The sequence below is a fragment of the Jaculus jaculus genome, chromosome 16 (genome assembly GCF_020740685.1).
Source record: "Jaculus jaculus isolate mJacJac1 chromosome 16, mJacJac1.mat.Y.cur, whole genome shotgun sequence".
Taxonomy (NCBI): Eukaryota; Metazoa; Chordata; class Mammalia; order Rodentia; family Dipodidae; genus Jaculus; species Jaculus jaculus.
In genome coordinates, this window is record NC_059117.1 from 36,568,738 (window position 1) to 36,586,116 (window position 17,379).

Below are 17,379 nucleotides of genomic sequence, written 5' to 3' on the forward strand. Positions count from 1 at the left end.
ATCTCTCTATCCCAGGCTGACCTGGAATTTACTATGCAGTCTCAGGCTGGCCTTGGACTCCTGGTGATCCTCCTACATCTGCCTCCCAAATACTGGGATTAAAGGTGTGCATCACCACATCCAGCTTTGTGTGTATACTTTTATTTGATTTTGTTTTGCCTTATTGAGGTAGGGTCTCAATACAGGGATGAAGCTGGCTCTGACCTCATGATATTCCTACCTCAGTCTCCCAAGTGCTGGTATTACATGTATGTACCACCACTCTCAGCTGGTAGTTTTTACTTTGAAATAAATTCATGTTTAAAGCCAGGAAGTTAAAACTGGTAAAATACTCTTTTAAAAAAATATTTTATTTTTTATTTATTTGAGAGGGGGTGAGAGAGCCTTCAGCTACTGCAAGTGAACGCCAGATGCATGTGCCACCTTGTGCATCTGGCTTACATGTGTGTTGGGGAACTGCTAAGCCATCGCTCCAGGCCTAGTAAAATACTCATTAACAATTTTCAGATTTTACCAGGTCTTTCTTCTCTCCCCCACCCTCCCCTGTTCCAGGATATAGTCTATGATTCTCCCTTACATCCTTAATCTTCTCCAACCTTTGATACTTTTTCAAGTTTTCCTTGTCTCTTATAACTTCTTATTTTGATGATTGCTAGTCATTTTATAGCATATCCCTTTTGGTTTGTTTGATGATTTCTTATACATAGATTGGCAAAAATCCACAGAAATGATAATGAATCCAGAGGGCATCATATTGTGGGTTCATACTGTTAGGTAAGGATAAACTGGAGTTGCAGCAGGAGGGCAACAGAGATAAGGAAATGGGTCATCCACATTCCTCAATTAATTGCCCAGCCATTAACAATGCCCTAGGTCTAGATTTACTGCCCCCTTATCTCTCACTAGGTCACTTCTGGTCCCACCCTATGGCTAATGTAGAGAACAGAGATTTACTGCCCCAACAAAAAAATTTCTTCCCTTCCTCACCTTCTCACAACTGGAGAGCCTATAAAACCCACTATCCGTAACCCCAAGCTGACCACTCTGGTCTTGAGAGTCAGTCCTGGTAGCTCGTGTCCCTCCCCCTTACCCCCCCTCCCCCGCATAAAACTTCCATCTTTGCTTCAGAGTGATCTCCGTCACTTCTGAACCTTACACATACTGTGCTTAGACATAGATACAACTAAGTCTGTCACCACCACCCCTGCAATTAGCTGGTTTTCAAAGAACCTGCTTCATATAATTGAATAATATTTCATATTTTATGTGAATTCTAAACAATTGAAGCCCATTGGCTAGTAAAATTTTTCTATAGCCTAGTATTATTTAAGAGATTTATTTGAGGGCTGGAGAGATGGCTTAGTGGTTAAGATGCTTGCCTACAAAGCAAAAAGACCCAGATTTGATTCTCCATGTCCCACGTAAGTCATATGCACATGGTGGCATATGCATCTGGAGAGGCCCTGGTGTGCCCATTCTCTCTCCCCCTCTCTCTGTCTCAAAATAAGAGGATTAATTTGAATTATGAAAAAATAGTGCTATAAGAATTTTTTGGGGATACATGTGTGAGCACAGGCACATATGTGCTATGGCATGTGCGAAGATCAGAGAATAATTTTGGGTGTCAGTCTTCACCTTCTGCCTGGTTTGAGGTAGAGTCTCATTGTTCACTATGCTGTATGGGCCTAGCTAGCTGGCCCCCAAACTTCAGGGGGTTCTCTCTCTGCTTCTCCTCTTGCTGCAGTCACACTGGGATTACAGACGATAGTACCACAGTGTCAGGCTTTCTGTTGTTTTATGCTTAGAGCCATGGAGCTGTCTGTCCAGCCTTGACTGTTGAAAATGATTTAGATTTCATTTTATATCCCAATTTCTATTCAAAATTTTCAAATGTTATCTTTAGTATAACTCTCAGTTACTGTAGAACACTGTCAAATGATTTTTCACATTTACTATGTTTACTTTTTAGAATGTCAATAGAAATAAGGATATTATGAAGATTGGCTGCTCACTGTCTGAAGTTTGTCCCCATGCCAATTCAGTTTTTGGGAATCTTGATCCAAAGAAGGTGAGACATATCCTTGGATACAATCATTTTATCCTTCCTGTTTTTCTTCATCTTGGATTTTATAACTTTTGGAATTGGGGCCTGTTTGAAAGGAAAAGGCAGATTTTTTTTTTAGGATTTATAAATTTATTTATTAAAAATAGTCATGGATGACTTTTTTTTTTTGAGGTAGGGTCTCACTCTAGCTCAGGCTGAGCTAGAATTCACTATGTAATCTCAGGGTGGCCTCAAACTCACAGTGATCCCTACCACTGTCTCCTGAGTGCTGGGATTAAGGGTGTGTGCCACCATGCCTGGCCTATGGATTACTTAAAAAATTTTTTTTTTGAGGTGGGGTCTGCTCTAGCCCAAGACCTATAATTCACTATGTAGTCTCAGGGTGATATTGGACTCACAGCAATTCTCCTATCTCAGCCTTCTGAGTGCTGGGATTAAAGGTGTGCACCACTATGCCTGGTGGGTTGACTTTTTTTTTTTTTGAGACACGGTCACCATTTTGAAGCCCAGGTAGGCTTCAGTATTAGTTAAATTACTTGACCTTAATAGAAAAGAAGTCTGACAATGAGCTAAAGTACTAATGAATATTGAAGACACTATGGTGAGTAAAATAAACCAGTCACACAAAGACAAACACTATGATTCCACTTATATGACCATAAAACTCATTCACAAACTTCATTTACAGAGTAGTCAAAAATCATAGAGACACAAGTAAAATGTATTTATTTAGGAAGGGGGGAGGGGAAAGTAGGGATGGAGAGGAGTTTTTTTTTTTTTTTTTTGAGGTAGGGTCTCACTCTAGCCCAGGCTGACCTGGAATTCGCTATGAAGTCTCAGGGTGGCCTCGAGCTCAACAGCATTCCTCCTACCTCTGCCTCCCGTGTGTTGGGATTAAAGGCGTGCGCCACCACGCCCGGCTGGAGGGGAGTTATTTAATGGATATAGTTTTAGTTATACAAGATGAAAAGTTACAGCAAGAGATGGTAGTGGATGAACAACTGTGCAGTTGAATTGTGCACCTAAAATTTGTTAAGATAGTAAATTTTAGCTGGGCATGGTGATGGACACCTTTACTCCCAGCACTTGGGAGGCAGAGGTATGAGGATCACTCAGTTCGAGGCCAGCCTGAGACTATATAGTGAATTCCAAGTCAGCCTAGGCTAGAGCAAGACCCCTACCTTGAAAAAAGAAAGATGGCAAATTTTATTTTGTGTGTATTTGACCACTGAAAAAATTGGAGAGAGGTGGCTAGCACTTTGATTTTTTTTCCTTAGATTAAATCTGTAGTATGTACCTCATTGTGTGTGTGTATATGTGTGTATATATATGTATATACACACAAACCATATGTATGTTTACTTTGTTTAACATAATTTCTGAGTTACTCATATTGTGGTGTGTGTTAGTGTATTGGTAGTTTATTATTTCTTTTTCTAAGCAGCGTGGTATTTGTGTGCATAGGTAACTTTTTTTTTCTTTCTCCTTTGTTGAGCACTTGGACTATTTTCAATTTTGGGGTACTGAGTATAAAACTGCTTTGAGTTTGTATGGAAGTCTTCTGCTTTGAATCCTTTTGCAAGTCTACTGGATATATTAAATCATTTGTTTTGTTCATATACTTATAAGCAGAGTTCTAAGTTGTAGGGCAGGCGTGTTTCATTATAATATGGTCTACAAGACAGTTTTGCAGAAATTAGCCAGCTTTCATCTATAACATACAGTACATATATTGCATCAGAATTTCACTTCCTTTATGTAAGAATTTCACTTCTTTCATGTTTTCACTGACCTGCGTTAGTCTTTTTAATATTCTGGTGGGTAAGTAATGCTATCTTGTAGTTTTCATTTCCTCTGATAAATACTGTTAAGCACATTTCAACATTCTTAACAGCTATATCCTCATTTCTAAAAGGTACCAACTAAGTAGTACTGTTGTAGTTACCTTCTCATTGCTGGAACAAAGCACCCAGCCAGAAGCAGCTGATAGGAGAAAAGATTTTTTGTCTTATAAAGGAAAGGGAAGCTTCACGATGGCAGGGGAAAGCACGGCATGAGCAGAGGCTGGACATCACCTGTCACAGCCGGCAGAAAATAGTAGCAAGAGATTGAGCCCAGGTCTGGCTCAGGGAAACTGGCTGTTACACCCGTAAACCCAACCCCAGTAACATACCTCCTCCAGCAAGGCTCCACCTTCCAAATTGCCATCAGCTTGGGACCAAGCATTCAAAACACATGAGTTTATGGGAGACACCTGATTCAAACCATCACAAATACCTATTAAGATCTTTTCTATTTCTATTTTAGTTGGGTAGGGCCTTGCTGTGAGCAGTTCTGGCCTGGAACTTGCTGTGTAGCTGAGGCTGACTTTGAACCCAAGTGCTGAGATTGCAAGCATGCACCATCATGCCTAGTTTTCTCTCATATTTTAAAAGAGCTTGCCTTCATTGGTTTTTTGAATTCTATGTATGCTCTTTATTTTTCTTTTATTTATTTGAAAGGGAGAGAAAGAAAGGCAGAGAGGGAAGGAGAGTGAGAGAGAATGGGTGCGCCAGGGCATCCAGCCACTGCAAATGAACTCCAGAAACATGCACCACCTTGTGCATGTGGTTTAAGTGGGTTCTTTGGCTTTGCAGACAAGTGCCTTAACTGCTAAGCCATCTTTCCAGCCTTACATGTATATATATATTTTTCTTTTTCTTTTTCTTTTTTTTTTTTTTTTGTTTGTTTTTCGAGCTAGGGTCTCACTCTAACCCAGGCTGACCTGGAATTCACTATGGAGTCCTAGGGTGGCCTTGAACTCAAGGCAGGCCTCCTACCTTTGCCTCCTGAGTGCTGGGATTAAAGGTGTACGCCACCACGCCCGGCCACATGTATTTCTTGATCTGAGTCCTTTGTCTTATATGTACTGCTAATGTGTTCTTCTAGCTCTGAGTTGGTGAGACTCCATCTCAGTGATACAACGCAAAAGCATGATAGAGAGGAAAGAGTTGTGAGACCCCGCCCGAAGGCTCTGATGGAGCTGCCTGCAGTGTGTGTAATGAGTTCCAGAGATGCAGCTTCTGTGACTCATCATCTCTGCTGAGGTGGGCTTTCTGCTAATGCAGTTGCCTTCGAGTTGAAGCAGCTATGGAGAGGTCGTCATCCAAGATGGGATGAGACTTCTTGAGTTGAATTTGAGACATTTAGTCCTTTGGTAAGCACTCAGGAGGCAGAAGTAGGGGAATTGCCACGAGTTTGAGGCCACCCTAAAACTATATAGTGCATTACAGGTCAGTCTAGGCTAGAGCAAAAGCTAAACCAAACAAAAAAAGCAGCTTGTGGAAGGAAAGGGTTAATATTAGCATACAAACTCAAAGGGGAGCTCCATGCAGGCAGAGGAAAGATGGCATGCACAGCAGCTGGCCATCACCTCCTGACCAATATCAGGTGGGTAGTAGCAGCAGGAGAGCGTGCTGAACAAGGGCAAGGAGAAGCTGGCTATGACGCTCATAAGCCGGCCCCCCAACAACACACCTCTTCCAGCAAGCCTCCAATTCCCAAATTGCCATCAGCCAGGAATCAAGTATTCGGAACTCATGACTTTATGGGGCACATAATTCAAACCACCACAGTCATTAAAATTTACTTGGTTCTTTTTACTTTTTAAGTATGGTTATTTGAAAACTTAAAATGACACCCATGATTCGTGTCTTCTTTCTGTTTGGCTCAATCAGAACCTTTGTGATCTGAGTTCTGCTTTTTCTCTGGTTTCATTACTTACTGTGGTCTCTTCCCCCCCCTCACCCCCCGGAGGTAGGGACTCGCTCTAGCTCAGGCTGACCTGGAATTCACTATGTTGTCTCAGGGTGGCCTCGAATTCAAGGTGATCTCCTACCTCTGCTTCCCAAGTGGGATTAAAGGCATGCTCCACCACACCTAGCTGCTCTTCCTTTTTTAAAAAGAGCACCCCCCCCCAAAAAAAACCAACTTTTATTTATTTGAAAGAGAAAGAATGGGCATTCCAGGGCCTTTAGCCACTGCAAACAAACTACAGACCATGAGCCACCTCATGCATCTGGCTTACATGGGTACTGAGGAATTGAGCCTGGGTTCTTAGGCTTCAGAACTCAACTGCTTAGCTGCTAAGCCATCTCTCCAGCCCCATATGATCTCTTGTTCATACTATTCCAACCATATAGCTTCTTTGTTTAGAACAGGAAAAATATCTGCCTCAAGTGATTTCTACTTGTTAGCCTCAAAATGCTCTTCTTTATTGCTTAAATGGCTCATCCTGTCACATTCTTTAGGATTTTGCTCAAGCCACTACCTTTATTAGAGACACTTCCTTGACCTATGTAACACTTCATCACTGTATTAGTTGTTTTCTTTGTTTCTGTGACAGAATACCTAATACGAAGCAACTTTAAGGGAGCACAGTTTGTGGTGGTTTGAGTGTAAAATGTTCCCCATAGTCTCAAGTGTTTGTGATTAAACTTCCTATTTGATCCTCAGCTGTTGTAACCTTTGGGAGGTGGCGCCTTGCTGGGGGAAGTGTTCACTGGGAACAGGCTTTGGGGTTTATTAGCCCGGCCCACCAGATGTTCAGAGTTGGCTCATTCAGACTTCTCCCTTCCTGCTGCTGATGTGTGAAAGTGTGAACTGTTGTCTGCTCTGCCCTGTTTTCTCCACCATGATGAAACTTCCCCTGGAAACTGTGTACCTGAAATAAACCCTTTTCTCCCATAAGCTCCTTTTGGTCTGGTGTTTTGTTCCAGTAATGAGAAGGTAACTGCTCTACAGTCTGGGGGAATTCAGTCCATCATGGCAGGGAAGACATGGTAGCAGCAGCATAAGAAAGCGAATCATACTTAATCTTAGTGGGCACGGAGAGAGAGAAAGGGAGGGAGGAAGGGAGGGAAGGAGATGAATGCTGGGCTCAGCTCACTTACTCCCCCTTTTTTTTTTTTTTTTTTGAGGTAGGGTCTTGCTCTATCCAGGCTGACCTGGACTTCACTCTGTATTCTCCAGGTGGCCTCGAACTTACTTATGTGATCTCACATAAGTATCTTACTTTCTCCTTAAAAAAATTGTTTATTTTTATTCATTTGAGAGCAACAGACAAAGGGAAAGAGAGAAAGAGGCAGAGAGAAGAGAGAATGGGTACACTAGACCCTCCAGCTACTGCAGATGAACTTTAAATGCATGTGCCACATTGTGCATCTGGCTTACATGGGTACTGGGAAAGCAAGCCTCAAACCGGGGTTCTTAAGGCTTCACAGGTAAGTGCTTAACTGCCAAGCCATCTTCTCTAGCTCGTCACTTTCTCCTTTTTGTTCACACTGGAACTTAAGCCCATGGAATGGTGCTGCTCATTCCATCTCAATTAACTTAGTCTAGAAACTTCCTCTCAAAAATATGGCCAGAGATTTGTCTCTTGGATGATTGTATATCAAGGTAAGTTGGATATTAGTATTAAACATCACGATCAATTTCACTCTGTTCCTTATAATCTTTCTTTCTCTTTCTCTTTTTTTTTCCCCCTTTGGTTTTTTCGAGGTAGGGTCCTACTTTAGCCCAGGCTGACCTGGAATTCATTGTGTAATCTCATGGTGGCCTCAAACTCATGGTGATTCTCCTATCTCTGCCTCCCTAGTGCTGGAATTAAAGGCGTGTGCCTCTGTGCCCAGCTATCTATGGTTTTTTTGTGTGTGTTTTTTCAGTTTTCTGATGTAGGGTCTTACTCTAGCCTAGGCTGACCTGGATTCACTATGTAGTCTCAGGGTGACTTCAAAGTTAGAGTGAATTCTCCTACCCTGCCTCCAAGTGTTGGGATTAATGCATGTGCCACTATGCCCAACTTCCTTTTTTTTTTTTTATTGACAACTTCTATAAATATAAAGCATAAACAATGATCATAATCCCCTCCCACCACTCTCCCTTTTCTCCCTTCCAATTTCCCCCTCCACTGAATTCTTTCTGATTTCTAGTTTGATACAATATTTTGTAGGTCTTGTGTAAGTAGCATCATCTACTGTGAGGTCATGCATATCGAGACACTTTGTGTCTGAAAGACAGTATTGTAAGCACTCCTCCCCTTTCTTTGGCTGTTAAATTCTTTTTTGCCACCTCTTACTCTATGGTCCCTGAGCCTTGGAGGGTATGAGAGCACTATCTCAGTGCTGAACAGTCCACTGTCACTTCCTGCCAGCACTTAGTGAGTTTTGAGTCACCCCAGTGGTCACTACCATAGGAAAAGAGAAGAGAAGCTTCTTCAGCTGAATGTGAAAGTAGCATTAATAGGGTTGGAGAGATGGCTTAGCAGTAAAGGCGCTTGCCTGCGAAGCCTAAGGACCCAGGTTCAGTTCCCCAGTGCTTACATAAGCCAGATTACAAGGTGGTGCATGTGTCTGGAGTTTATGTGCAGTGGCTAGAGGCCCTGGCACACCCATTCTCCCTATCTGTCTTTTTCTCTCTTCCCAAATTAAAAATAAATAAATAAAGTAAGCCAGGTGTTGTGGTGCATGCCTTTAATCCTAGCAGTTGGGAGGCAGAGGTAGGATCGCTAGGAGTTTGTGGCCAGCCTGAAACAACGTAGTGAATTCCAAGTCAGCCTGGACTAGAGTGAGAACCTACCTTTACCCTCTCCTCCCCCAGAAAAAAGTAGCATTATTATATGGGCATAAGCCTAAGTATTTAGCGGGTAGTATGGTGGGCATCATATATCCATTTAGCCAGACAACACTAGTAATTTCCCCCATAAGGCTTATGACATCTCCAGCTGTAGGCTTTTTTTTTTTCTTTCCAAGGTAGGGTCTCACTCTGGTCCATAATGACCTGGAATTAACTATGTAGTCTCAGGATGACATCAAACTCTTGGTGATCCTCCTAACTCTGCTTGCGCTACAATGTCCAGCTCAGCTATAGGCCTTTGATTAGGTTTTCTGTACCAGATGGTAATTCTCTTCTTTGGAGTGGGCATAAGTTCAGTCAGAGAGCACTTGGCTTCCCCCATAACAGACCTGCCACCATTAAACTGGTTGGTACATTTGGCCTGGCTGCCACCCATAAAGCTTGCTTTCTTACTCTTTATGATACTTTTCATTAGTAATGGGTATAATAAAGTACTTGAGGTTAGGTTCTTTGAATAGAAGCTTTGTTAGTTTTGGAGTTTTGAGGGTATGGGGTTGGTATATGTTTGATTCTGGTGAGGGCTCCCTTGGCTGTACTATATCATGGGAAAAAAGTAACATGAGTGGAGGGCATGTGAGAAGGAGAGCTCATATAGCACTCCTGGAAGCTGGAGATGGAGCCGGCTTGCCATTTTCTCTTGGTTCCATGAGAACTTTGTTAATGTCATCTGAGAGCAGCACCCTGAATGACTAGGTCCAATCTCTAACATTTATTAAAGATTCTACAACCTCAGCTCTGCCACAGAGGGGGCCAGGCTTCCAGTACATGAGCCTTTAGGGGACACAGTCACACCACAGCTAAAGACTTCTGTTTTGTTCCTTCATCTTTCTATAGTCTGAACACCTAGAATAATCCTGCCATTGTAATACAGAACAGGTATATGGTAACATTTGTGGATGATTGGCTCAAGAATGAGGAAATACTGATTTCAAGTTCAAGATTTGCCATTTAGTTTTCCTAAGCATATAAAGAGTGAAAGTTTTTAGGGTGAAATAATTTGTAATTATAACTACATGAAATCCTTTATATAAGAAAACAAGTATTTTCTTATATGAGATAAATTGGCTACTTTATTTCTTTAGAAGGAGTTAAGGTAAATGATTTAACAGCTAATCAACTAGGAGTATTAGAGGTATGAGGAATTGAAGAAGGAAATAAAATACAGATGAAGTTTAAGAGTCATAGATGTCTTTTATGTAATAAGTGAAAAAATCTCGGCCGGACATGGTGGTGCATACCTTTTAACCCCAGCACTTGGGAGGCAGAAATAGGATTGCCAAGAGTTTGATGTCATCCTGAGACTACATAGTTAATTCCAGGTCAGCATGGACCAGAATGAGACCCTACCTCAAAAACCAAAACAAAACAAAAAGTAAAAAAAACCTCATCTGTCAAAGAAATTCTCCAAATATTTTTTTAAATTTAATTTTATTTACTTGAGAGAAAGAATGGGCATGCCAAATCATTCAACCACTGTAAATGAACTTCAGACACATAGACACATATGCCATCTTGTGCATCTGGCTTATGTGGGCCCCAGGGACTTGAACCTGTGTCCTTTGCTTTTGCAGGCAAACACCTTAACTGCTCAGCAATTTCTCTAGCCTAAATTCTCCAAATTATTTTGTCCCTTCATTTTTTATAAGAAGCTTAGACATTTTTTGGATACTAGCCCCTAAAAGTTAATTTTTTTTTTTTTTATGGGAGCACATATGCCACACATGCACCATTTTGCATTCAGCTTTGTGTAGTGTGGGGAATTGATCCTGGGCCAACAGACTTTGTAAGCAATCACCTTTAACCACTAAGCCATTTTCTTAGTCCCTTCACTGAGATTTCTTGTGATGCAGATAATGGTAACAAAACTTGTTCTGTTTATGAAATAATCATCATCCTTCATTTAAAACTCACATGGTCATGGCAGTGGGGGAGGCAGCTGGCATTGCCAGCTGCACAGGCTGAGGGGCCCCTGAAGGGTTGAACAGGGAACATGACCTGGATGAATCAGAGTCAAGCAAAGGTAGTGAGCATGGACTAAACAGAAGGACAGACATACCTGAAGAGAGCCAGGTGCAGACTTGATGACAGGAATACACCCCAGTGCTTCAGCAACAGCTGCTACAGTGATCTGAGGAGTTTTGGAATTACAGTGCCTAAAGTAGGTAGCCTACAAGATGGAGGGAGGAAAAAAAAGCAGTCTGTCTATTCCTTTCCTTAGTGTGAGAAGTTTTAAAAATGAATAAAACTGTAAGATCACTTATAAAGGTACTAGCAGATTTAAATGGGAGAAAGAAATGTAGTTTAGATATTGATTAAAAAAAAAAGTGGACGTAGTGGCACACGCCTTTAATCCCAGCACTTGGGAGGGAGGCAGAGTTAGGTGGGTTGCCTAGAGTTTGATGCCACCCAAAGACTACATAGTGAATTCCACGACAGCCTGGACTAGAGCAAGACTCTATCAAAACAACAACAACAAAAAAAAAACCAACCTGCTATAGTTATACCATACAAAGGAGGTAGGACATGTTTTGGTCCCAAGCATGGCTCCCTGCTCATCTGAATAACCCTGTTTATGATATCAGGAAGAGACTGTGGTCCTTGTGGATGTAGTCAGGCTCCCCAGAATTGCGCTTTGACACTCAGAGACTTAAGTCAGGTCCAGAGGGTGAGGGGCTTTTCTCTTTTCTATGTCTTTCTATCTTCCTATCCTACCTCAGTACTATGAAGCAAGGGAGAGAATTTAAAGAGAGAGAGGAAAAAGGAAAGAAACCTATTTTTATCCTTTTGTCTTAACTTTGAAACGTAAGAGGTCTGTGGTGGCTTGAATGTGAAATGTCCCCAGGCTCCTATGTGTGCAGGCTTGGTCCCTGGCTGTGTGGCATTGTTAGGGAAGGTAGTGGGACCTTTAGGAGGTGGAGCCTCGCTGAAGTGGCTTGCTGGGGACAGGCTTTGAGCTTGGATAGCTGCTTTCTCTTTGCCTTCTGTCCCTGGCTGTGGCTCCTGCTCCTGTCACCAAGCCTTCCCCCATGATGAAATGTATCCCCACAAAACTGTCAGCCAGAATAAACCCTTTTCTTCTCAAACTGCTTCCTTCAACTAACTGTCAGGTATTTGGTTATAGCAGAGGGTAAAGTAACAACATCTCCATATACTAATGAAATAAGTTAAAAGCAAGGAGATCTTTTTCATATCTGTTTACTTTTTCTGTGTTAATTTTCAAAGTCTTGAGCACAGCATTCCTTTCAAAACTAACATAACATGAACATGGTACTTAATGGTTAAGATTGTGAAATGTCAACAGGCAGTGCTGACAGATCAGGGCTAATATTATATTAAAGACTTAATTGAGGTTTTCAGAGTATCTTCCTGATAGGGTTCCTTGATATCAAATTTACCAGTTTATCAAATATTCACTAACTGTATGTTTATGTAACACTGTGGCAACCATCCAAAGTTTTAAAATGACAATTTTATAGCAGCTGTCCTATTGTGAGTGCTAACAAGTATCAAGGGGTGATCTTGCTTTGTTCCCATAAGAGAAGTACTTCAGGGGCTAGAGAGATGGTTCAGTGATTAAGGCACTTGCCTACAAAGCCTGAGGACCAGAGTTTGATTCCCCAGTATCTCCATAAATGCCAGATACACAAGGTGGCACATGCATCTGCAGTTCGTTTGCAGTGGCTAGAGGCCCTAGCACATTCATTCTCTATCTGCCTCTTTTTCTCTTTAAATTTCCCGAAAATAAATAAATAAAAAATATTTTTAAAAAGAGAGGTGCTTAATTACTATCAATATACAAATGGGGAGACAGAAGCTTTCCAAAGAAAGAATTCTACTTATAGAAATGTCACCACCTACAGGGCTGAAAATAGTACATATGATGTAATGAGCTAAATTCTCCAATAGATGGTGCCCAGGAGTTGACTTTACAGGGTGGCAATGAGGAAATGTCTTTCAGAGGACAGGGCTCTTGTCCTAAATGCAAAGGGAGGGAGGGGTCTGCAAAGTGGAGGAAGAAAGTGGAAAGTAATGTTTGCATATATGAAGACCTTGAAATCTGAAGTGATCGGAATATTAGTGAAAACTTTTCTCTGCACATCTGATTTATTTATCATGTCCCTGAAAAGTAGCCTTAGGCAACTATTAGAACCTACACAACAGAGATGTTATCTATAGCAATGATAATGGGAGACTAATAATGCATTGCCTAGTTGTGTAACCTCCAAAATTAATGGTTTTAAGTGAACTAAGAGCACATGAAGCCAGAGGGTTTTAAGTTTTTTTTTCCCCTTGGTAAAAATAGTTCTAATGTATTATATAAAGTAAAAAAGTATAAAAATCCTTCTTGACTGGTAGGACATGAATTCCACCATGGTAGAGAATTAGACTCACATAGAATGTTCTTGGAATGCCTAAGTATAAATATAATTGTACCCCTTGTGTTTTCAGACTTTGAAACTATAAAATAGGGTTGGAGAGAAGGCTCAGTGGTTAAAGGTACTTGCTCCACAAGGCTGTCAACTGGGGCTTAGTTCCCCAATACTTGGCCAAACACAAAACATCTATAATCTCAACATAATAGGAATCAAAGTCATGTGAATCTTAAAGCTTTCAGGCCAATTAATCTCATTTTCCCAGTGGCAAAATAACAGAAGAGATCCTGTCTAAAGCAACATGGAAGGAGAGGACCAACATTCTAAGGTTGTTCTCTGACTTCCACAAGCATGCACATGCTCTTACTTACATTATACATATGCACATCATACACACATGTATGTATACAAATTAACAAACCATACGATACATATCTTTAATGCTTATACTCTTTTACATTTTAAAAAATGCTTACTGTTTTTTATATCCTCTCATGCCATTTTATTTTTGGAGAGAGAGTAGCATGGTAGACTGTAGTCAGAATTTTGAGTCTTGATTCTACTGCATAGTAGCTTATGACTTCAGGTATATAGTGGTGAAAATGAAGTAGCTGCCTCACAAAATTGAGAATGAATAATTGAAGAATAACTTACTGGAGGTAATGTATATATGTATGTAATAAGTTGTTGCATGTATTTATTGACATACAGTAAAATGCTTAATGCTAGCTTCTATTCTGATCCTACTTAGTGTACTTTCCATTAACATGCCAAATATTTCTTTTTATACTTTAGATTTATGGCGGATTGTTTTCTGAAGATAAGTGTTGGTACAGATGCAAAGTACTGAAAATCATCAGCGAAGAAAAGGCAGGAAATACATGTTTGATTATTTTTGGCCTTAAGACATATTTATTTTGGTTCCCAAAATTTGATGCTTATTTAACTCACTGTGTGCTTATTGTTAGTAGTAATAAAGTCTGGATTAATGAGCTTATAAATAGATAAAAACATATTTTTCTTCCTAGTGAATATGAAAGAATTTAATTTCTTAAAAGCAAATAGATTCAGAAATATTCTTTTGAATTTAAGTTGCTATATAATCATCAGGTTACCTAAAATTAGATGATATATATTTATTGATTACTTCTGTTTCATTATTTTAACCTCATCTTTCTTTTATGGTACTGGAGATTGAACTGAGGGCCTTGTACATACCAGCCAAGGGCTGTACCATTGAGCCACATCCCCAGCCCTGCACTTCATTTCTTAACTTTTGGTTTTTACTAACAACATTTAAAGTTCATTTTGTTAAGGTTAAATAAGGTAGAAAAGAACATTTGTTTGAGCTTGAAGGTAGACGTGCTTTTTTATTTAATTGTATTATTACAGTTGGCTTGCCATTTTTTCTCATTCCTAATTTAAACTTGATTAGTTAGGGGTGTGTGTGTGTGTGTGTGTGTGTGTGTGTGTGTGTGAAGCTGTTTTACTTTTTGCATTGAGAACTTGGAAAATTTTTTTTTTTTTTTATTTTGAAGGTACTGGGGACACATGTTCTGAATTGCTGGTGTCAATTACACATTGATTTCATGGCACTCTGTAAGCCAGATAGATGCACAATGTGGTGCATGTATCTGGAGTTCTTTGAAGTGGCTGGAGGTGCTGGCATGCCCATTCTCTCTCTCTGTCCCCACTCTCTCAAATAAATTAAAAAAGTATTTTGTAGTATATATGTTCACAAAGATTTTTATTTTTAAAAATATTTTATTTGTATTTACTTTTTTTTTTAATTTTTTTTTTTTTTGAGAGCGACAGACATAGAGAGAAGGACAGATAGAGGGAGAGAGAGAGAATGGGCGCGCCAGGGCTTCCAGCCTCTGCAAACGAACTCCAGACGCGTGCGCCCCCTTGTGCATCTGGCTAACGTGGGACCTGGGGAACCGAGCCTCGAACCGGGGTCCTTAGGCTTCACAGGCAAGCGCTTAACCGCTAAGCCATCTCTCCAGCCCATGTATTTACTTATTTATTTGACAGAGAAAGGGAGGGGAGAGAAAGAGGGAGGGAGGGAGGAAGGGAGGGAGAGAATGGCCACTCCAGGGCCTCCAGCCACTACAAACGAATGTCAGACACATGCGCCCCCTTGTGCATCTGGCTAACGTGGGTCCTGGGGAATCAAACCTGGGTCCTTTGGCTTTGTAGGCAAATGCCTTGACCACTAAGCCATTCCTCTAGCCTACAAATATTTTTCTTGATAAACTGAAAGGTTGGAATGCTGTCTTTTTAAAATTCATTATTATTGTCATAGGTAGTAGTTTATCTTAGTGAGGCTGACTTTTCTAATACAACTTTTCCATAATTTGAACAACTATAGAATATGCTTTGCACTCGGTTTTGGATTGGCTTTAAATTTTGAAGAAGTGAAATACTTGATTTTGTAACAAACTAAAAAATTTACAAGCATTTTTTTAAACAGCAGAAGGATGAGGCCTACTAAGCTACTTATTTATTTGAGAAAGAGAAAGGAAGGAAGGAAGGAGGGGGGGAGAGAGAGAGAGAATAGGCATAACAGTATCTCTTGCTTCTGCAAACAAACTCTAGACATGGTGCCATTTTGTGCATCTGGCTTTATGTGGATACTGGGGAGTTTAACCCTGGCCAACAGGCTTTGGAACTCTGTAGTCCAAGGCTGGCCTCAGACTCATGGTGATCCTTTTCACAGCCTCTGGATGCTGGGATTAAAGGTGTGCCCTACCACACCTGACCCCCAGTATTTTTTTAAAACCGATAAAGAGCTGGAAGGAAGGATGAATTTGATCAGTTTCAGTGTCTAGATAGTATAGTTTTAATTTTACTTTTGTAAAAAAAATTTGTTTCCAACTTGAACCTAAAATGCTAATATTAGAGATTACAGAGGCTTATAAATGTTACAGATTAATGTTGATAAAAATACTGATGGCTTTATTTTATTGATTTATTGTTGGTATTTATTTATTTAAGGGAAGGTAGAGGGAGAGAAAGGGAATGTGTATAGGTGTTCCAGGGCCTCTTGCCACTGCAAAGGAATTCCAGACACGTGCCACTTGTGCATCTGACTTTACGTGGGTACTGGGAATTGAACCTGGTCTGTCAGTCTTTGCAAACAAGTGCCTTTTAACTGCTGAGTCATCTCCCAAGTCACCAAATGGTTCAAAAAAAAAATGAAAATGAGAAATGATACTTATATGATATTTATTTATTACAATTTTCTAATTGTAGAAACGTCTGTGACTTTTTAGATTTTCTTATTTTGAGGATATTATTAGAGCTTTGTTTCTGAATGTTTTGTAAATTTGTGGTATAATTTTTGGTCTCACAGTTGGAGATTTTTTTATTTAGGTTCAGTATTAGTATTTGCCCCTTATTTTTTCTAGTGTCTGGTGAGGTACATTGACTATGGAAATACTGAAATTCTAAACCGTTGTGATATAGTAGAAATTCCTTCGGATCTGCAATTTTCTAGTGTTGCCAAAAAGTATAGACTTTGGGGACTACAAATTCCTTCTGGCCAAGAAGTTACCCAGTTTGATCAGGCAAGTCACAGGTTTTAAATACTTTTGTCAATGGTAGTAAAACTATGTGCTTGAAAAAAATATGTGCAGTTAAATCTTGTAGTTTTACCTCTTGTTTCTGGAATATAGCACCACAGACTCATAGTCTCATAGACTCTCAGGTGTTTTATTAAAATTGAGTTTGCAGCTTCATGTTGATAATTCGTGCTTTCAGTTTCTTGTTTGCTGTTGCCCTACTTTGAACTCAAAATTCCTGGCTTCATCTTTAAAATAATTTTTATGCCTTGTTAAAATTGAGCACCTTTTAAAGGTATCAAAAGCTCATTTTTATGCCTTATAACTCCTCAGAACACCATTATATTTAGTTAGGGCCAGAGTAGTTAATGTAGTCTGCTGGGTTAAAAAATTATTTTTGGGCTGGACAGATGGCTTAGTAGTTAAGGCATTTGCCTGCAAAGCCAAAAGACCCCAATTCCATTCCCCAGGACCCTCGTAAGCCAGATGCACAAGGAGGTGTATGTGTCTGGAGTTTGTTTGCAATGGCTGGAGGCCCTGGGGCACCCATTCTCTCTCCTCCTCTGCCTCTCTCACAAAAAATAAAAATTTTAAAAAGAGGAACAAAAGTTATTCTAGGATATTAGTATTCATTTAAAATATATAATATGGCTACCTATTTCAGGTATTAGTTTTACTTCTGGAAAGGAAGATTTCCTTAAACATA

General features: G+C 40.1%; 1 protein-coding gene across 1 annotated transcript in view; it reads left to right on the forward strand.

Moving 5' to 3' along the window:
- Stk31 (serine/threonine kinase 31) overlaps positions 1–17,379 on the forward strand; it is a 107,111-nt gene that overhangs the window by 6,699 nt on the left and 83,033 nt on the right. The window contains exons 4-6 of the mRNA XM_045135938.1: positions 1,970–2,068; positions 13,906–13,980; positions 16,521–16,679. Of these exons, the coding sequence (XP_044991873.1) occupies positions 1,970–2,068; positions 13,906–13,980; positions 16,521–16,679 (333 nt within the window). The remainder of the gene's footprint in view (positions 1–1,969; positions 2,069–13,905; positions 13,981–16,520; positions 16,680–17,379) is intronic.